The 23128-nt window shown below is 40.3% G+C and overlaps 1 protein-coding gene across 1 annotated transcript in view; it reads right to left on the reverse strand.

The window, feature by feature from the left end:
- Positions 1–22082, reverse strand: part of MATCAP2 (microtubule associated tyrosine carboxypeptidase 2) — a 57162-nt gene extending 35080 nt beyond the window's left edge. The window contains exons 1-2 of the mRNA XM_005889102.3: positions 21767–22082; positions 5960–6666 (exon numbers count right to left, since the gene is read on the reverse strand). Coding sequence (XP_005889164.3) covers positions 5960–6666; positions 21767–21791 — 732 coding nt within the window. The 5' untranslated portion in view covers positions 21792–22082. The remainder of the gene's footprint in view (positions 1–5959; positions 6667–21766) is intronic.
- Positions 22083–23128: the final 1046 nt, after the last annotated feature.

Genomic DNA, 23128 nt, shown 5'->3' on the forward strand with positions numbered 1-23128 from the left:
AAACATGGTTGCCAGTCAGTAAGGTATTTACATTTTCCTATATTAAAGCTACATTGTGAAGTTTAATGTAAAATTCACATGAATTTAATATAAAATATAGATTTGCTCACACCCTGATTTCCTTGGTTATTCTCTTCCCATTTCTGCTGTTAGGCTACTTTCTCAGTAACCTTAGTTTAAAAAGCATTCTTTAGAATTGTCAAGCTGAACACACATTGTAGAAAGAACTGCACTGAAATGGTTTTTTCCACTAGGTTTTGCAGAGAAACAAATCCCACTTACTTGTAAAGTTAATTTCAGCAAACCAAAATATTTGCCAGTTATGGGTTGAGTTAATAAAGCACTGATATCTGAAGTAAAAGAATCTTCAGTTAACAGCAGGCAGAAGCTGAGCTTTTCTGTGATTAACACATGATGTGGAAAGATAGTTAAACATTTTAACAAAACGCATGACACAATTGAATACATAATGACATGAAATGGAATCTTTAAGTGATTAGCCATAGTATTTTGTGGGCTGGAACTTAGGTGTGTGGTCCTAGAAAGGGCTCTCAAGGATCACTGAGTCTATTCCCCTCAATATATACATGAGGAAAATGAAGCAGACACTGCAATGTTTACATGAGTATATAGTATGGGTGCAAAAATTAGAAACAGAAACATTCTGCACCACAGTGTACAAGAAAAACTTGAGAGATCGGGTCTACCTCTCTCCTATAGAGCAAGAGTCCTAAAAATCAATAAGTCAAAGAATACTTTTTTAAAGAAGGCAATCCTTCAATTTCTTAATTACATTTATATGTCTAATAAACCTCTTACTTAAGACAGTGATTCTTATAAATAGCTATAAGATCCATTTCACTATTGGCTAAGAGGGTTGTTTCAAAATACTGAAAAGATTAACATTTATGGAGTGCTCTGATATGCTAAGATGAAAAAAGACATTTTACTGTATGTTTTTTACATCATTTTTTTACAAATATATCTACACATTTCTTCTAGTAATTACAAGTCCTTACCATCTGTTCTTCACTCATACTGCTGCTGCTGCTGCTGCTAGGTCGCTTCAGTCCTGTCCGACTCTGTGCGACCCCATAGACGGCAGCCCACCAGGCTCCACCGTCCCTGGGATTCTCCAGGCAAGAACACTGGAGTGGGTTGCCATTTCCTTCTCCAATGCATGAAAGTGAAAAGTGAAAGGGAAGTCGCTCAGTCATGTCCGACTCTTCGAGACCCCATGGACTGCAGCCTACCGGGCTCCTCCGTCCATGGGATTTTCCAGGCAAGGGTACTGGAGTGGGGTGCCATACTTAATCCCCCACCCCATCTTTCCTAACTGCGTCTTCTCCTCCAGAGGTTAAAAGGTAAGATCCCTGGAACCAAATTGAAGGTTTCAAAGAGTTTTCTTCTTTATAAATCACTTCAGGGGATTATTTTCACTTAGATGGTGGATGTTAAATATCATTTCCTTCTACAACCTCCACTTCCACTAATATGGATAATCAAAAACCAATTGTATTTGCAAATAACAACTGTTTGTGGCTTTTTCTGTTGCTGTGTTTTCTACTTACTATGGCTAATGTAGCACCATCACAGCAGGAAAGTTAAGATGACTGCCTTGATGAGAACTATTCAAGAAGGAGGGAGCAGGGAATAATCTTGCCATTTTAGCCAATCCATACCAATGTTTCCTTCCATTAATATGGATAATCAAAAATTGATTGTATTTGCAAATAACAATTATTTTGAAAAATGTAATGCCTTAGGAATAGGAAAACAATTACTACTTCACTGAAGACATTTTGAAAGTTCAATTATTTTGTTTCAATTGAAAATAACTTTATTTTAACCCTCTTGTCAATTCTCAGTTGTGTATAGAAAGGAAACAGAAGAAATGCAATTAGGACAGTGGTCAACAGATAAAAGGTATATATTGTGGGAGCTGCAGAATCCCATGGACAGAGGAGCCTGGCGAACTACAGTCCTTAGGGCCATGACAAGTCAGACACAACTGAAGCGACTTAGCACACACGCATGTGGGAGCTGGAATGGATGTTTCTGCTTTTTCCCTGGCAGAGCCAAGGGGCATGGGGAGAGAAGTCAGTCATCTACAATGCTATGACCGCCTTGGGGCACTCCGTACTTGCTTCTTTCAATTTACTCAGTTGACAGTCTAGGCACCCAGGTTTAACCTTGCTATTCTTTCCAAGGCACTAAATGACGATATATTATGGAGTTGAGACTGCAGCTGTAGCTGGAAGATGGGAATGGGTGCCAAAACAGCAGAAGGTAAACACTCATCTTAAAGCTTCCAAAAAGCAGCAACTAATAATCACTCTTTCACAGGTGAGCCCAAGCTCAGCTTGTAAATAGCATCCCCTGAAACTGTGCCATACAATGGTCCTTTACAAAGCTGTAAGAAGCCAGACCTTATTAACTCACCAGGAGTCTCAAATTGACAATGACTATAACCCACAGAGATGTTTTACTTGAGCAATACTGAGATTTTTTTTTTAGTATTGAGTTTTGTATTCTTCTTTTTCTAAAATCTGAATGTAAATGCCCTAAAAAAAAAAATTAACCCAAGCCCATTTCTTATATCCTAACCCCATTTCTTATATCCCGTAAAGTCTGTAGGAAACCAGAAGTAGCCTCAAAAGAATCCTTTCATAATGAAGTCATAGGATGCAATTAACTTCTCCAGCAACTGAGTTGTAAAGAACATGTAAAGATTGGTCTACTGATGAAACTGATCACACACTCAATGCCCAAGATTTTTTATCATAGGCTAGTCACATAAGTACCCCTATGCCTAGCAAATCTAAAATTCCAGGCTCCTGAAAGGAAAAGAGGTATTCCATAAAACATACTGTTTGTACAATGAGGCATGGCAAGCTCCTCTTATCACTTAGGGAAAGTTTATTTCAGTATAGGAAACTGTTCAACAGTCAAGTTCCCAGACACTAGGCTCCAATTAATCTTGCAACCAAGGCTTTCTAAGGATGGTAGTCTCAGGCCTGTTCTCTTAACTCCTCGTACATATCTTTACCATTCCTTCCTTGACAGCCAGCGGGGTAGCCTCAGCCCAGGGTCTTTCCCCAACACCCCAAAGCCTTCCTTCTCCCCACTTTTTCCAATCACTGATGATCCCCACTGCTCCAGCTTTACTAACAAGAACATAATTCAAACTTTAATTTACAAGCCAAACAAAAGTTAACTTATTTTGCCTATGTTATTAACTATCACTCGACCAATCAGGGCTTCCAGCTAGCAGGATACTAGCCATGATCTACAATGAGATATGATTCCAGTTAGAGTGGAAAATCAGTGACTTACGCTACCCACTGGCTTTCATAAAAACATATAATTTTCATTTGACTGCTGGAAATACTGCCAAGGATTCCTATCACTGCCCTGAAGACCCTTCCCATCTTGTTCAACAACACGCTGGCTCTGAAGCCATTATGGATTTGATACCTAGGTTTTCCAGGATAGTCAGCCACAAAGAAGTAAGGTAGAATGTACTGGCTGCCAGGTCACTGCTCAAATGTGCCACTAAGGCTTTACTTCTGATTCACTGATGAGGAGACACCTGACCCTGCATAGTTTTCAGCATTTCCTCATCCCAGATCCCTTCTTCAGCACCAGGAAGTACTGCGCTCTTTCCTGCAAAGGTCCACAACCTCAGAAAACAGACATTCTCAGCTTCTGACCCCCAAGGGTTGAGGAGCTGAGAGGAGCTAAGACTCACAATGGCTGCCAGCAAGAGGCTAAGCAGGGTTCAGCAGGCTCCACGTGGAGTTATTTTCAAGTCCTGCAGCCCATGCTAGATGCTCTGAACTACCTAAAGGGCCTGAGGACCTCCTGAGGAACCTACTGCCTAGACTAGAAAAAAACTTGAGTCCTGGAACTCCTTGACATTGACAGCGCAACCAATTAGGAACGAATCGAATCTGGGCACGACCTTGGTTCCACTATGGTAGACGTATCTGGCCTGCATTTACTATTGCTCTGCCAATCTGTGCACTAAAAAGGACCACAGTCACTGTCCAACAACAATACAGATTGCCTGCCTTGGAAAGATCCAGATCATGATACTTACAAGACTACCAGCTATGGGTTGGCAAGGCCTCAAGGGTGGAGGCCAGAGACCAGTGGGCTAGTTGGCCATCCTGACCCCTCTGAGGAGCACAATTCTAAGTCCTGAAACTAGCCCTGAAGCTGATGCTTTAACTTCACAGCTGGGAAGGGGAAGGATATATCAAGTCAGAATTCATTCAGATGCTAAGTAGGAACTTAAGCATATTTTATGGAGGCCCTGTTCTGATGAATCTCCTTTATTTGATTAAAGTGGTTTGAAGTACATTTGGCTTTTGTTGTGATCATTCTCCCAAACGGTGGCATCTGAAGTATTTAATACCAGCCAGCTAGGATTACTGGTCCTATTTAGAAGTCTCAAATGACCCAAGCATAAAAAGTTGAAATTGGGCTAAAATAAAGATTGTAGGGCCAGAAACCAACCACTGTCAATTCTCAATCTTTGGAGCTGCTGATGCTTCCTAACTCCCATCCAAGGGCATGAAAGAGCATTCATTTTGACCTAATGGTGGGAAATCCCTTTACCAACTGGTAGGGCTTGCAGTAAGACTCCAAATTAAAGAATACTGATAAAGAAATCTCAGCCATCTCTTTTAGCATTAAGGGGGAAAAACCACAAATAGCATTTTTATATTACTGTCAATTTTAAGGGAATGTAATACACACCACTGTATATAAAACAGATAACTAATAAAGACCTACTGCATAGCACAGGGATCTCTGCTCAGTACTCTATAATAACCTATATGGGAAAAGAATCTAGAAGAGAGTGGATTCATGTATAACAGATGTACTTTTCTGTACACCTGAAACAATACTGTAAATCAACTATACTCCAATTAAAAAGGCAGGGGGGCGGTGCATTTTCCTGAGCAACTAAAAGAAAAAGCTTTAAAAGACTGGTCAGATTTCATATAATCTATAACAAACAATAAAAAAATTTGCTGGCCACAAGTCCAAAGAACTTGCACTGCAGCAAAATGCTAAAACAGGGCATCCGCTAAAGATAAATGGAATCACGCGGCTTCATGGAGCCTACAGATTTTCAACCAGTAATGAAGCCAAGTTGAACCTAATGCATTATAAAAACCCTATACAAAGTTAATTTAACCAAATGTAGTCTGCTTTTAAGATCTTAGCTCTATGCCCTGAAGGTAAATATCAGCCAATTTCTCCTCAAAAACTTAAGCAGATTTTGAAGTTCATAAGACCTTAACACACAAAACTATGTGCTAAATATCTAAATTGAGCAATTGGAAAGAGATGCTTTTATTATCATCTGCATCATGATTTGTGAACCCTGAAGGTAGTTTTAAAAATTCCATCATTTTCTTTTTTAAGTGAATACTGAAATAGTTATTTGATGATTGTTAAAAATTTCAGTAAAGCATTAAAAAGTACTTTGGCAAGTTTCAAGCCTCAGTCCCCAAAATGCCATTTGGGGCCTAAGCAAGCTGTGAATGTAATACAACAGGGAGAACCAGAAATATGCATGCTCCATCTAACGCATTCAAAATCAAAAAGAAAACACAAACACTTGTATGTGGATTTATGAAAGGGCCACAAGTCTGTAAATCCCAAATGAAACCTTAGAGTCAGAATCTGAAGCTTTTTCCTAATATAGTTGCTTCCTGACACAATGTTTACATAGTAGATTCTTTATAAATTTTGATTAGAGCGAAGTAATTTAAATATGGGTTGACACTCACCTAGAGATTTCTTGTCACATATTTATGTATCCTAGATGGGAGATAACTATAAATAATTGGAGTATTTTAGAACTTTTTTGGCTTTTTAAATGACGGCAAATAATTGTTTTCACTACATAAAGTGAAATCACATGACGGAAGCAGCATTTTACCTGCTTAAGAAATCGATCAGATGCATTGCTGTGCTTGGCCAATACGCTTGGCAGAGAGGGATTAGCATACTCAAACTGAGGATTGTAGGTGTAGTCGGACTTGAAGAACCTCAGTTTTTCTTTCTCCAAGTTGGTGGGCTTTATAGCAGTCAGTATACAAAATTTCTTTCCAGAAAAATCATCTCCTTTTTCAAAACTTCTCGACAGCAGAGGCTGTGGCTGTGGCTTTGGCTTTGGCAGTGTGGAGAAAAGGTGTCGCTTCACTTTTCTTTCATTTTTGGGTTTAGGTGGCAGTACTATGGGGTTTCCTGTAACAGAGATACCATGCGTAAACTTTACAGGACTTGACACTGACCCAGTGACAAACACAGCAGGCTGCCTTTCTAGGCAGTACCAAGTACTACTGCTCATCACAGGCACTGGGGCTTTCATCTTGCGAAGATCTTTACTACGCGAAGAGCTAGGAGATTTGCTGGGTTTTCTACATCTTTTGGAGCCGGTGGAGGAAGGCTGTTTTTGTGAATGATGCTTTTTCTCCTCTTTGCTCTGTAGTAAGACATTGTAACTACTGGTTCCAGTTGTGAAAATGTCCTTCAGTATGGCAGGAGATAAATGTGAAATGCTTCTTTTGCTGTCAATGATCAAGGACGCTTCTGCATTTAGAATGGACTTCTTAGCAAGCTCTTGCTCAGGCCAGTGAAGCTTTTCTGTGTTAATAAAATCAAAAGAAATAACAAAGATGCCAGATGAAGCAAATTGCTTATTATATAAAAAGCATTCTGAAGGGTCTTTAAACTTTTATAATTTTGCAACAATCTTTGGAAAACACATTTTAAATATTAAAATAATATATTATTAAATTTTGGTCAGGCTAGACATGGTCACTTTTATAAGAATGTATATACAACAAATTAGCTGTAAAAATCCTTAGCGTCAAACCATTTAGATGATCAAAGTTTATTATAGATATGAGATAATAATATACAAATAATCTGAATACTCAATTCTACCAAAGCATGTAGATTTCATAGAAAGGATATACTTTAATGGTATTATCAATATCAAAGTAAAATCCAAGACACTTTCAAAGCCAATAGAATCTTGAAATCTGACACGATATATAAAGATAGCCACAGTAAAAGAAGGACAATACTCTCTTATCTATATCAAAAACATTTTAAATTAAATAAGTATACATTCAAGCATGTTTTAGTAATATCACTGAATATTAATTAGTTTCTTTTCTTAATTTCTAAATATAGGTTAAGGTACGACTTCCCTGGTGGCTCAGCAGTAAAGAATCCATCTGCAATGCAGGAGGCGTGGGTTCGATCCCTGCATCTGGAAGATCCCCTCGAAGAAGGAAATGGCAATCCACTCCAGTATTCTTGCTGGGAAATCCCATGGACAGAGGAGCCTGGCAGGCTGCAGTCCATGGAGTTGCAAAGAGATGGACATGACTTAGCAACTATACAACACAGGTTAACATTAAACAAAATCAAATTTTTTCTTGCCAAGTCTTTTAAAAACATAATTACTACATAGGATGTGCATGCAAGGTAAGTCGCTTCAGTCATGTCCAACTCTGTGCAACCACATGGACTGCAGCCTGCCAGGCTCCTCTATCCATGGGATTTTCCAGGCAAGAATACTGGAGTAGGTTGCTGTGCCCTCCTTCAGGGGACCTTCCTGACCCAGGGATTGAACCTGTGTCTCTTACGTCTACCCTGTATTGGCAGAGGATTCTTTATCACTAGCGCCACCAGGGAAGCCCACTATGTACGATATCTCATACACGGAGAGGTCAGTTTTGCCTTTCTCCTCCATGGATCACAGCCTTGCTGTGGCAAAAGGGCTTGCACAGCTCACTGAAGCTATGAGCCATGCTATGCAGGGCCACCCAAAACAGACAAGTCGTAGTGAAGAGTTCTGACGAAATGTGGTCCACTGGAGGAGAAAATGGCAACCCACTCCAGTATTTCTGCCTGGAGAACTTCATGGACAGTATGAAAAGGCAAAAAGATACAAAACTGGAAGATGAGCACCCCAGGTTGGAAGGTGTTCAATATGCTACTAGGGAAGAGCTGAGGGCAAAAAAAAAGCCAGTAAGAATGTAGTGGCTGGGCCAAAACAGGAACAATACTCAGCTGTGGTTGTGTCTGGTGGTGAAAATAATGTCCAATACTATAAATAATACTGCATAGGAACATGAAATGTAAGGTCCATGAATTAAGGTAAATTGGACGTGATCAAGCAGGAGATGGCAAGACTGAACACTGGCATCTTAGGAGTCAATGAACTAAAATGGATGACGGGAGAATTTAATTCAGGTGACTATTATATTTACTACTGTGGGCAAGAATCCCTTAGAAGAAATGGAGTAGCCCGCAAAGTCAATAAGAGTCCAAAATGCAGTACTTGGGTGCAATCTCAAAAATGACAGCATGATCTCAGTTCATTTCCTGGGCAAACCATTCAACATCACAGTAATCCAAGTCTATGCCCCAACCACTAATGCCGAAGAAGCTGAAGTTGACTACTTCTATAAAGACCTACAACACCTTATAGAGTTAACACCAAAAACGGTATCATTTTCACCACAGGGGACTGGAATGCAAAAGTAGGAAGTCAAAAGATACCTGGAATAACAGGCAAGTTATTGGACTTGGGAGTACAAAATGAAGCAGGGCAAAGGCTAACAGTTCTGTCAAGAGAACAACCCAAGAGATAACTCTGCACATCGAAATCACCAAATGGGAAATACTGAAATCAGATTGATTATATTCTTTGCAGCCAAAGATGGAGATGCTCTACACAGTCAGCAAAAACAAGACCGGAAGCTGACTGTGGCTCAGATCATGAGCTCCTTATTGCAAAATTCAGGCTTATATTGAAGAAAGTAGGGAAACCCACTAGGCCATTCAGGTATGACCTAATCAAATCCCTTATGATTATGCAATGGATGTGACAAATAGATTCAAGGGATTAGATGTGGTGGACAGAGTACCTGAAGAACTATGGACGGAGGTTCATAACATTGTACAGAAGGTGGTGACCAAAACCATCCTGAAGACAAAGTAATGAAAGAAGGCAAGGTGATTGTCTGAGGAGGCTGAGGAAAGAAGAGACATGAAAGGCAAGGGAGAAAGGAAAAGATATATCCAACTCAATGCAGAGTTCCAGAGAATAGCAAGGAGTGATAAGAAGGACTTCTTAAATGAAAAATGCAAAGAAAGAAAGAAAACAATAGAATGGGAAAGACTAGAAATCTCAAGAAAATTGGAGATATCAAGGGAACATTTCAATCAAGGATCAGTTCAGTTCAGTCGCTCAGTCGTGTCCGACTCTTTACGACTCCATGAATCGCAGCACACCAGGCCTTCCTGTCCATCACCAACTCCTGGAGTTCATTCAGACTCACGTCCATCGAGTCAGTGATGCCATCCAGCCATCTCATCCTCTGTCGTCCCCTTCTCCTCCTGCCCGCAATCCCTCCCAGCATCAGTGTCTTTTCCAAGGAGTCAACTCTTCGCATGAGGTGGCCAAAGTACTGGAGTTTCAGCTTTAGCATCATTCCTTCCAAAGAAATCCCAGGGCTGATCTCCTTCAGAATGGACTGGTTGGATCTCCTTGTAGTCCAAGGGACTCTCAAGAGTCTTCTCCAACACCACAGTTCAAAAGCATCAATTCTTCGGCACTCAGCTTTCTTCACAGTCCAACTCTCTCATCCATACATGACCACTGGAAAAACTGTTGCCTTGACTAGACGGACGTTTGTTGACAAAGTAATGTCTCTGCTTTTGAATATGCTATCTAGGTTGGTCATAACTTTCCTTCCAAGGAATAAGTGTCTTTTAATTTCATGGCTGCAGTCACCATCTGCAGTGATAGTGGAGCCCCCCAAAATAAAGTCTGACACTGTTTCCACTGTTTCCCCATCTATTTCCCATGAAGTGATGGGACCAGATGCCATGATCTTTGTTTTCTGAATGTTGAGTTTTAATCCAACTTTTTCACTCTCCTCTTTCACCTTCATCAAGAGGCTTTTTTAGTTCCTCTTCACTTTCTGCCATAACCTCATATCTGAGGTTATTGATATTTCTCCAGGCAATCTTGATTCCAGCTTGTGCTTCTTCCAGCCCAGCATTTTTCATGATGTACTCTGCATAGAAGTTAAATAAGCAGGGTGACAATATACAGCCTTGACATACTCCTTTTCCTATTTGGAACCAGTCTGTTGTTCCATGTCCAGTTCTAACTGTTGCTTCCTGACCTGCATACAAATTTCTCAAGAGGCAGGTCAGGTGGTCTGGTCTTCCCATCTCTTTCAGAATTTTCCACAGTTTATTGTGATCCACACAGTCAAAGGCTTTGGCATAGTCAATAAAGCAGAAATAGATGTTTTTCTGGAACTCTTGCCTTTTCGATGATCCAGCAGATGTTGGCAATTTGATCTCTGGTTCCTCTGCCTTTTCTAAAACCAGCTTGAACTTCTGGAAGTTCACAGTTTGTGTATTGCTGAAGCCTGGCTTGGAGAATTTTGAGCATTACTTTACTAGCGTGTGAGATGAATGCAATTGTGCAGTAATTTGAGTATTCTTTGGCATTGCCTTTCTTTGGGATTGGAATAAAAACTGACCTTTTCCAGTCCTGTGGCCACTGCCGAGTTTTCCAAATTTGCTGGCATATTGAGTACAAGCAATCAAGGATAGGCATGATAAAGAACATAAACAGTAAGCCCCTATCAGAAAAGATTAAGAAGAGGCGGCCAGAATACACAGAAGAACGATAGGGTTTTAATGACCCAGATAACCACAATGTTATGGTCACTCACCTAGAGCCAGACATCCTAGAGTATGAAGTCAAGTGGGCCTTAGGAAGCGTTACTGCTAACAAAGATGATGGAATTTCAGCTGAGTTATTTAAAACCCTAAAAGATGATGCTATTAAAGTGTTGTATACAATATGTCAGCAAATTCAAAAAACTGAGCAGTGGCCACAGGACTGGAAAAGGTCAGTTTTCATTCCAATCCCAAAAAAGGGCAATGCCAAAGAATGTTCAAACTACCATACAATTGCACTCATTTCACATGCTAGTAAGGTTATGCTCAAAATCCTTCAAGCTAGGCTTGTGTTGTGTGCTTAGTCACTCAATCATATCTGACTCTTTCTGACCCCCATAGACTGCAGCCCACCAGGCACCTCTGTCCATGGGGATTCTCCAGGCAAGAATACTGGAGTGGGTTGCCATGCCCTTCTACAGGGGATCTTCCCAACCCAGGGATCGAACCCAGGTCTCCCACATTGCAGGAGGATTCTTTACCAACTGAGCCACTCAGTTCAGTTCAGTTCAGTCGCTCAGTCGTGTCTGACTCTTTGCAACCCCATGAATTGCAGCACGCCAGGCCTCTCTGTCCATCACCAACTCCTGGAGTTCACTCAAACTCAGTCCATCGAGTCGGTGATGCCATCCAGCCATCTCATCCTCTGTCATCCCCTTCTCCTCCTGCCCCCAATCCCTCCCAGCATCAGGGTCTTTTCCAGTGAGTCAACTCTTCGCATGAGGTGGCCAAAGTACTGGAGTTTCAGCTTTAGGATCGTTCCTTCCAAAGAACTGAGCCACTAGGGAAGCCTTAAGCAGCACTTATACCAAAAGCTTCCAGATGTACATGCTGGGTTTCAAAGAGGCAGAGGAATGAGAGATCAAATTGCCAACACTCGTTGGATCATGGAGAAAGCAAGGGAATTTCAGAAAAACATCTCCTTCATTGACTACACTAAAACTTTTGACTGCGTAGATCACAACAAACTGGAAAATTCTTAGAGACTGGAATACCAGACCACCTTAGCTATTTCCTGAGAAACTTATACGTGGGTCAAGAAGCAACTGTTAGAATCTTACATGGAACAACTGACTGGTTTCAATATGGGAAAGGAGTACAATAAGGCTATGTATTGTCTCCCTGCTTATTTAACTTGTATGCGGAGTATATCACGCAAAATGGTGGGCTGGATGAATCACAAGCTGGAATACAGACTGCAGGGAGAAATATCAACAACCTCAGATATGCAGATGACACCACCTTAATAGCAGAAAGCAAAGAGGAATTAAAGAGCCTCTTGATGAAGGTGAAAGAGGAGAGCAGAGTGCACTCTTTCATTCCACAAATACAGGAGTATTGCTAAAAGGTACATGAATCTGAAAAACATCTGTATAATTACATCGTTCTTGTCTTCGCATAGCCTCCAATATGGCTCTGAAGGTAAGGCAGTTCTATGAAGATTTGAGTACTAATATGAGGTAGTTCGGAGAAGGCAATGGCACCCCACTCCAGTACTCTTGCCTGGAAAATCCCATGGATGGAGGAGCCTGGAAGGCTGCAGTCCATGGGGTCGCTAGGAGTCGGACAGGACTGAAGCGACTAGCAGCAGCAGCAGCAGCATGAGGTAGTATAAGCTTAAATATGAAAAACAAAAGGTACAGATAATAATGTAGAATTCAGAGAAGGAAGAGAGCAATGTGAAGAGAAACACTTGAGGAGAATTCAGCTGAACGCTTTAAGAGCTTTCACATTCAATTAACTGACCAAGTGTTCCAGTTTGTCTTAAATTCTCTTATTTGAATTCCTATCAGACCACGTCTGCCTATAAAACCTTTTCTAAATCCTTTCTGCTAATGTGATACATGATTCTCTCAAACAGCTCTCTTTTGCAAGTCTCGTGGATCCTTACACCTCTAGTCCTCAACCTCTGGCTCCTACTATGGAGGCAATTTCAATGCTAGCTGACTTGGACAGCTGCTTTCCTTGCCAAGAAAGACAACCCATTAATTCAATTTTTTAAAAAACTTTATCTACATAGATCTGTCACTCATTCATTCAAGATTAGACATTCAGGGATCCTTTCTATAATAAATAGTAATAAATAATTTAGAAAAGGGAGAGGAACCAGAGATCAAATTGCCAACATCCTATGGATCATGGAAAAAGCAAGAGAGTTCCAGAAAAACATCTACTTCTACTTTATTGACTACACCAAAGCCTTTGATCGTGTGGATCACATGATCCTGTGGAAAATTCTGAAAGAGATGGGAATACCAAACCACCTTACCTGCCCCCTGAGAAATCTGTATGCAGGTCAGGAAGCAACAGTTAGAACCAGATATGGAACAACAGACTGGTTCCAAACTGGGAAAGAAGTACATCAAGGCTGTATATCATCACCCTGCTTATTTAACTTCTATGCAGAGTATATCATGCAAAATGCCGGGCTGGCTGAAGCACAAGTTGGAATCAAGACTGCTGGGAGAAACATCAATAACCTCAGATATGCAGATGACACCACCCTTATGGCAGAAAGTGAAGAGGAACTAAAAAGCCTCTTGATGAAAGTGAAAGAAAGAGGAGAGTAAAAAAGCTGGCTTAAAACTCAACATTCAAAAAACTAAGATCATGACATTTGGTCCCATCACTTCATAGCAAATATATGGGGAAACAATGGAAATAGTGACTATTTCCTGGGCTCCAAAATCACTGCAGGTGGTAACTGCAGCCATGAAATTAAAAGACACTTGCTCCTTGGGAGAAAAGCTATGAGCAACCTAGACAGCATATTAAAAAGCAAACATTACTTTTCTGACAGAGGTCCATCTAGTCAAAGCTATGGTTTTTCCAGTAGTCATGTATGGATGTGAGAGCTTTTCTCTCATAAAGAAAGCTGAGCACTGAAGAACTGATGCTTCTGAACTGTGGTGTTGGAGAAGACTCTTGAGAGTCCCTTGGACTACAAGGAGATCAAACCATTCAATTCTAAAGGAAGTCAGTCCTGAATATTCATTGGAAGGACTGATGTTGAAGCTGAAGTTCCAATACTTTGGCCACCTGATGTGAAGAAGTGACTCATTGGAAAAGACCCTGATGCTGGGAAAGATTGAAGGCAGGAAGAGAAGGGGATGAGAGAGGATGAGATGGTTGGATGGCATCACTGACTTGATGGATGTGAGTTCGAGCAAGCTTCGGGAATTGGTGGACAGGGAAGCCTGGTGTGCTGCAGTCCACAGGGTCGCAAAGAGTCGGACATAACTAAGCAACTGAACTGAATAAATAATAATAGCAGCCACTATTTGTTGACACATTTATGTGAGTTTGGGATTTCACCAAAGACTGTAGTGTTTTATCATTTAACCTTCAGAAATTTTAAATAATTTGCTCAAGGTTATATGACAAAGTAGTGAAGAACAAGCTATGATCTGAATGTGTCTGATTACAGAGTCCATGCTCATTCTATTATATAAGGACAGTCATTCAATTATCAACAGACATTCGGTATTAAATCTGCTACACGCACAGCACTACACCTTTCTTCCTCTGTACAAGACACGGCACCCTATTAAGACATAGTAATCGGAATCACTAATGTACCAAGATAGGTACACGACCATGTTTTATTCATCTCTTTCCAACATCTAGCAAGGTATCTGGTAGACATTCAATAAATGTACACTGAATAAATTAATGAATGGTATGATCCTTAAGTTGCTACTCTCTAACCACTGTAGATAAACATGTATTTGTAGTTTTGGAACCATTCCATATATCTGAGGAGATCATTGCAGTAGTGGAAAAATAACCTGCAAGACCTTGAACCAGAGGTTCTCAGCTGAGAGCAACTGTGCCCTCTAGGGCACTTGGCTATCACAACCAGGGAGTGATGCTGCTAGAATCTTGTAGTTAGAGGCCAGGGATGAGACTAAACATCCTTCAGTGCATATGACAGCCTCCTTCAACAAAAGCATTCATCCTAAAATAGTGCTAAGGTAGAGAAATTGTGCACTAAATGCTAAGTTTTAAACCCAGAAATCATAGGATTTAAGGTAAAGAAACAGTATGATGTTAAAAGTGGACAATAAACAATCCAAATACAAAAGGTACTCAGAAGTCCTTCTAGTTAACATTTTCTAGGCCAACATATGAAATCTGAATTCTACTGTCTAAAGATAACATGAAAGTATAAATTGTGAGTGTGTGTGTAGTCACTTCAATGGTGTCCAACTCTGTGACCCCTTGGACTATAGCCATCCAGGCTCCTCTGTCCATGGGATTCACTAGGCAAGAATACTGGAGTGGATTGCTATGACCTCCTCCAGGGGATCTTCCCAACCCAGGGATCGAACCCATGTCTCTAAACTGCTGCTGCTGCTGCTAAGTTGCTTCTAGTAGGAGCTAAATAAACTGTCTACCACGTGGACAAGCTGAGAAGTAGGAACTAGATTGCATAGGGACATGCTGAAGGCTGACTACACAAAGTGGCTGTTCAGTAACGTAAAAAACCAACGCCAAGTAAACAGAACAAATAAAACTTTCATCAACGGCTGGTAGGTCCCAGATTCCCACAGGTTTAAATACTTAAGTGTTGCCAACTGATAGTCAAAACTAGGTAGGCTGGGCAAACATGGGCTAAGGAACACAAGCTGCAGTCCAAATGCCCATGAACAGTGTCGGTTTCCCTAATAAGACACCACAAATTTAGAAGACAAGAGGTGATAATCAAAGAAAGACTGAAATGGACACTGAAAGGGAAAAAAGAGAACTGAGATAAGAACAAGGGTGTCATAAACCTAGAAAAGTCAGGTAAGGGCTAGGCACAGCCAGGAAGGTAAAGCGAGGTAATCAGGTTTTTTTTCATTTGCTCTTCATAATAAAAAGGAAGGGAGTTACCTCAAATTAAAATCAGTGAATAAACTGCTCTGAACAATTCCTAATTTCGTTGGTTTATTACAGGTTTTTTTAAAATGAGTATTCAATGTAAAAGTGCTTTATTTGGTTCCTAAAACCTAGAGTTTTCTGTTGTTTTGTCATAAAGCATCAGTGACCAAAATTCATAATTTTGTCCCATTGCAAACAGGCTATAAACTTCAGGATAGTTCAATTCTAAACTATCTGCTAAAACACTCCCTCCCAGGAGTTTCAGTTCACTTGTGAATTATCTAACTGAGAGATTTAGCATTAGTCCTTTTTAAGCTCCACCTGCTATTAAGTAGGCTGGGAGTACCAATGGTGTATCTGTTTCAAATAAATGTGAATCCTGCCAAATGCTGATATCCCATGAAGTTCATAAAAGCAGGGCAGGTGGGCCTTCAAACAATTCTTACAAGATTGATATAAATTTCTCAAGAGTCATACTAATCTTATTTTGTTGTTACTGTTCAGTCACTCAGTTGTGTCCAATCCTTTGTGACCTCACGGACTGCAACACACCAGGCTTCCTCATCCTTCACTATCTCTAGGAGTTTGCTCAAACTCATGTCCATTGAGTCAATGATGCCATCCAACCATCTCATCCTCTATTGCCCCCTTTTCCTCCTGCCCTCAGTTTTTCCTAGCATCAGGGTCTTTTCCAGTGAGTCAGTTCTTTGCATCAGATGGCCAAAGTACTTGAGCTTCAGCATCAATCCTTCCAATGAATGTTTAGGGTTCATTCCCTTTACAATTGACTGGTTTGATCTTGCTGTCCAAGGAATGCTCAAACAAATCTTATTTTGTTGTATTAAGCAGTGGAGAACCTAAAAGACTGTTTTTGTAATTTTAAATACTATTGCTTACTTTAAGAAAATATGACTTTTAAAACAGGCTTAAGAACAAAAAGATTTCAATGAAGACACCATATTCGCCTAACTCAATTTTTACCAAAAAATTGAGACTTCTTAAAGCATAAGCAGGCTTCTTTGGGGGAAAGTGTAACTCACTTCCTGTTCTAAAAGTAGTAAAACGCATACTCTCATATTAAGTCACTGTTTAAAGTAACATTTTAGCCACCAGCAATCTGCTTCACTATAGCCTTGGAGGAAATGAAAACGTGTTGATCAAAGAAGCCATTCACCCCAAACTGATTACCCATATTGAGGGAAAATTGCAAAATAATATTACATTAAAGTTGGTGGTCAGTATAGTCACATATATACTGAAATTACCAACACAATGAAAGCTGAATTTGTATCTAGAACAGGTGAAAAGAATACCAAGATTCCTGGCTTCCATTCCCAACTCTTTCAATAACCTCTCTGTAATAGTAGCCTAATTACTAAACCCATGGGTGCCTCCTGTTCCTCATCTAAAGAAACAGGAGAGGGAGGGAACACTGTTTACTAAACTCTTAAAAGTGTTTCACAACTGAATAGGTGAGCTTTCACAGTAATTATAAGGTCTCTGGCTAAAGGAAAGATCAGATCATCAGCATCACAGCCTGGTGGAAAATACCATTCAACCAATTTTGACCCATAAAATGGCAATCTCATATATTTCACTAATACTTATGAAACCTGAGAAGCTGGGATAATTTTATACCACAAAACAATAGGCTGTTTAATTACAAACAGAAGGCAAAACAAAATAATCCCCAAACAAGATAAACACTTTAATTTCACCAGGTTGTTTATCATTATTTAAATGGTATTTGTCAATAGTAGAAAGGATGAATAAATTGTGATATATTTATATAATAAAATACATTGCAATGGAAAAAAAAAACAATTAGGTTACAATAGTACGGATGACTCTAGACAATACTGAGCAAACAGCCAGATCATGAGAGTTTATACTGTATAATTTCATTTATATGTGGTTCAAAAACAGACAAAACTAATTTATGGTATTAGAAGACAGAAGAGTGATTACCTTTGGGGGAGGGGTTATAATTTGGGAGGTGGTAATAAAGTTTTAGGGGCTAAAAATGCCCTGTATTTTATTCTGGACAGTGGTTACATATGTACAGATTCATCAGGCTGCCCCTTTAAGACTTGTGAACTTTACTGAATGTAAGTTAAGACCATAATTTTTTACATGGTATGTTAAAAATTGGTATCTTTGAAAACATTTATTGCCCAATTTGTCTGCATTATAATAGGTAATCTTTTAATTACAATCTGAATTCAACATTGTCCAATATAGTTTCTCAACTGTAAGAAGAAAGAGATGAAAAGGTAGTATCATTTAAGAATTGAGAAACTCAACTGTATTTAAGGATTCTTAAAAATGTCAGATTCCCAGTTAAGAGCATTTCAGTGTCACTCTATTAGTAGCAACGATTCTTATAACGTGATACTATTGTTTTTTGGCCAGAAACTGCTGAGTTCTATATGCATTTAGAAGCACGAAGAGTATTCTATAATGCCAGGAAATGGTGGTTGTGGTAAAAGAAAACACATTAAACTGTCTAAAACAACAGTGAACATGCAAGAAAACTAACTTCCCCAGGTATTCCACGTAGGGTGAAGACAAAATTCCTAATCATGGCACATGAAGGCTCTGACGATCATTGCTCTGCCTCTCTGGCCTCGGGGCGCACAATGTCCACACACCCGCCGCCCCTTAATCAGTCCATCCTAGACTCCCTTCATTTTGCAAATCTCTCACACTCACCTCTCTCCAGACACAACACTTCATCTTCCGTTCCCTATATATGAAGAGCTCTCCTCTCTGATAGATTAATCCTTATTCATCCTTCAGTTCAAACTTGTTCAGGAAAACTTCCCTGGAATGTTCTTTTGACTCACTTGTCATCATTGCAGTCTTACATTTGCTTATATGATGGCCTTCCCCATCACTGAAATTTTAAGTTCCATTGTGGCATAAACCTATGTTTGTTTTTGTTCACTCACTGCTGAGAGATAACCAAGGAAGGAGAATATTTGAGAGCAGAGAAAGGACACAGGGTTTAAATGCCTGAAAGTTGAGGGAAAAAATCATACCTGGATGCATAAAAAAATTAAACAATGAGTGATGTTGAAGAAAAGTTTTAATGGCAGGTGCCTACTGCTGTAGAATAAACAGGAGCTATATGCCTAAGTGTATCCATTCCAAATGGCCAAACACTGCTCTTAGGACTTCTGTCTAGTATTTTTAAACATTCACTTTTGTCACAAAGGAGCTTCATTTCCAGATGATTAATTAGTCACTTCTCATCACATACAAAATACAGGCAGTAGGAATTCACAAATGAACATAATCTTATATGGCTTCTGACAGCATTTTGTTACTCACTGAACGAGCTAGATGTCATCTTCTCTATTTCAAAAACAATTTTATAGTCAGGTAAAATGTCATCTTTCCAGGCAAAAATTATTACAGACTTGCCTGTGATAAAACTTAAAAACATCTGGAGTAAATTATCAGCTAACATAGCACTGATGTTAAATGAGATTTTCATGTTGAATTTTGTGGCTTAACTCAGCGTATCTTTTAACAAGTGTTTGACTTCCCTAGTGGTTGAGAAAATGGGCTTTGGAAGGGAGTTTCTCTGATTTGAATCTTGGCTATTTATTAGCAGCTGTGTGTGACCTTGATCAAATTACTTGACATCTTTATGCTGCAGCTTCCTTATCTGGAAAATGGAATAAAAATACTACATTCCTCACAGTATTAGTGAGAGGATCAAAAAAGTTAATATATGTGTAGTGCTGAGAACAATGCCAGCCTGTACTAAGAAGTGGGTGTTAACTATTAGTATCAGTATTATATTCAGCTTCTATAGAAATACTCCATGGAACACTGTAAATACTCCAGTATTTGGAATCAAATCTTATTTTACTCCTCCATTTGGCAGTTCACTGGGATGTCATATTTAGATATTAAATCATGACTAATAAGTCAAAAGTGAGATATTATATAGGAAGTAATTTCAGAAACAAGTAACTGTGCTTCAGTGCTCTACATTCATAGCTATCTCAAAGCTGAAAAGAAATGAACAGAGTACTTTCCATCAGTACTCTCACCACAAACAAGAGCAATCTTAATGCTAATCAGAAGAACATGGGCTTCTAAGATATCAATGAATAGTGAGGGGTTAGAGAGGGATAGTGAGGGGAAAGGAGGGTATACTTTTGGCTAAACTCTCTTCATAAAGTTTCTGGCCATTGAAAGTGGGTTTTCTGATATGTCAGCAAAATGCTAGGCGTGGAGTTCTAGAACATGGGAGTTCCTTTTAACTAGTCAAGAAACTTACAAAAGAAATGGAGAAACTAATTTGAAAAATGACCAGTTGTTCTAATCTGGGGCTTGAATTGTCTCAAATGACTATTTTAATTTTTATTGAACTATAGTAATCCACTGCCAAATTATGTTATCTTGGGATAGCAACAAGCAGAGTTGGACTGAGGAGTGTATTGCCACTAAATTATGGAATGGGGGTTCAGACAAGAGTAGTAGGTCTACTATTTTATAAAGTATTTCTCCTCAAACTTCCAACTGTGATAAGAAAAACAGGAGATCCATGTTGTATAGCTGACTGGTCAGAATACTCACTTTCTAAAACTAGTATTATCATAATTATATTCTACCATTATTTTTGTGCTTTGCGAAAATAATTTTGATTGATATCATTTGTAAATTGTTATATAATAACCCTTTTACAAAATCTAACTAGAATATTTTTTTCCAAGGCAGTGGTTCTCAAATGGAGCGGGGGCGGTGGTAATTTTGCCCTCCAGGAGACATTTGATAAGGTCTGGAGATAATTTTGGTTGTCACAAATCAGTGTGTGTGGAGTCGGGGGGTGGGGGTTGGGGGTGAGGGGATTACCAGCATCTAGTGGGAGAGGCTGGGGATCTGCTAAAGATTGTACAATGCCCAGGACAGCCTCCCACAACAAAGAGTTACCCACTAATTCAATGTTAACAGTGCCAAGGTTGAGAGACCCTGCTCCAAGGTAAAAAGAAGATACAATATTTTAAAGTAACCTCCAATATTTTCATTGTATTTTAGATGAAAAGAACAGCACCTACACCAAATCACTTAAAAAAAAATCTAATGCCTCTGAAATCTTAAATCTTGTAATTGTTGATGCTTCCCATCAACATAAACAACGGTGAGACAAATCACAGCAATGTCACGACTGCACAAAATCAGTTCCCTATTTTATAACACGGAACATGAAATACAGTATAATTAAGACCATAAATATTTTCATTAAAACTTGATTTCGTTACACAAAGATTTTGCAGGAAAATGGTCTACTAGGTATTAAAATGCCTTAAAGTTAAAAAAAAAAAAACCTGGCCTTATTCTGATGTTAGTTTCAAGTTTAGAGAATTTCCTTTACTCTGCTGTTCTTAGGTGCTTCTGGTCATGATATTAGACTATCAAGAACTCTGTCTTGCAGTAATGTTAAACAGACTCAAATGACAGAAAATGGCCTAGGAAATTATTCTAATGTTATGCAAGATCATTTTAAAATAGTATCCACAATTCTTTTTAATAACAGAAAGCAAATAACTTTCTGACCTGGGGTCTAAACATCCATTTTTTGTGTTTGGTATAATACATTTATTCAGTGACCTATTGATATCAACTCAAAAACGTTCTGACTTAAGAATAAAAGCATACATACAAACCAGTACAAATACTGATATATACAGAGACGTGCTCATTTGCTTAGCTCTTATTTTTCTGAACATTCTAGAAAACTAAATTTCAGGGCACTATAATGCCTGATTAATAAGCTTTGAAGTAGAATTTAACAATATTTAGATTGTAGGGCCGGTAAGCCAGTAAAATTTACACCATTACAATCCACAGCACGTGCTTATTGATAACTGACCAAACCTAACGGTACCGTTTTCTCTTCCCTGCGCACCTTTTGCCTGAGCACCTTCTGGGGGCTCCGCACTGTTCTGGGCGTCGCGTTGGGCACCGGACCCCAATCCTACCGTTACCTCGGCCTCCCGGCGGACCCACCCGATACTCGCCGCAAGCGACCGGGACGACGCTGGCGGCTCCCGCCAGCCCAGGGACCACCATGCTTCCCAGCACTCACCTGTCACTCTAATAGACTCCAGCATCGTCCCGCTGAGGCCGCGGGCGGTGGGCTCCGCGGGCGCTGGGGGCGAGGGCCAGATAGGAACCTGGCGAGCCGCCTCTAGCCTCCGGCCGTGCCTCGGACCCGGGGTCGCGGCAGGAGGTTGCTTTCGGCGACCAGGGGTAGGATCAGGTGGGAACGGACCGGCAAAGACGTGCGGACAGAGCACTGCGCACAGCGTTCCTTCCAGCCCGCAGGTAGCTGGAAGGTACTCAAGGCCGCCCAACGGTAGGCAGCAGCTCTGAGTACCCGCCGCCGTGACGTTGCCGCTCCCCCGTTGCTAGGAAACGCTTCTCGCTGTCCGCGTGCGCCAAGCTTTCAGAGCCTGCGCGCCACAGGAGGCGCTCGAGCTACGGTGGCCTGACTCGCAGAAGAGAGGAGGAACTACAACTCCCCGCGTGCACAGCGCTCGCCCACGCCTCGGGGGTCTTGTGGGCTGGACCTTGGGAGAGGCTCGTGTCCCCGCCCGCTGGGATACACGCATTTTGACTCCTCGTCTTCGTAGACGTTTGTGAGCTGTTAACTCCGCGGTAAATTTACAAGAGACAGCTGGTGTGTCACTTAGTCCCAGCTGCGAGTTACAAAGCCGGTCTACTCCGGCTTTTAAGTTACCTTTCCAGGTGCAGAAAAGCTAAGACAACTTTAGATTGCAGCTGGTAATAATGAAGGTGCTGGAAGCTCGACCATATTTATCAGTTGAGTGCTCTGGCATAATATCCTTAATACTAAAATACAAATTTTAACTTATGATTGTGCAGTTGATAGGGGCTGAATGTTGCTTTTTGTCTATTATTGCCTAGGACATGTAGGGACTATGTTGTTGTTTAGTTGCCCAGTCGTTTCCGACTCTTTGCAACCCCATGGACTGTAGCATCCAGGCCTCTGTCCCTCACTATCTCCTGAAGTTTGCCCAAGTTCATGCCCACTGCATGAGTGATACTATCCAGCCATCTCATCCTGTGCTGGTCTCTTCTGTTCTCCATCTTTGCCAACATCAGCGACCTTTCCAATGAATTGGCTGTTTGCATCAGATGACCAAAATACTGGCGCGTCACTTTCAGCATCAGTCCTTCCACAGAGTATTCAGGGTTGATTTCCCTTAAGATCTATTGGTTTGATCTCCTTCCTGTCCGTGGGACTTTCAGTAGAGACTATACCATTTCACAAACATTTTCTGAGAGCGTAATATGTGCATGCATCACTATGAACAAAGCTAGTGGATGAGATGGAATTCCAGTTGAGCTATTTCAAATCCTAAAAGATGATCCCAATCTGATCACACAGACCACAGCCTTGTCTAACTCAATGAAACTAAGCCAT

The sequence above is a fragment of the Bos mutus genome, chromosome 4 (assembly GCF_027580195.1).
Source record: "Bos mutus isolate GX-2022 chromosome 4, NWIPB_WYAK_1.1, whole genome shotgun sequence".
Lineage (NCBI taxonomy): Eukaryota > Metazoa > Chordata > Mammalia > Artiodactyla > Bovidae > Bos > Bos mutus.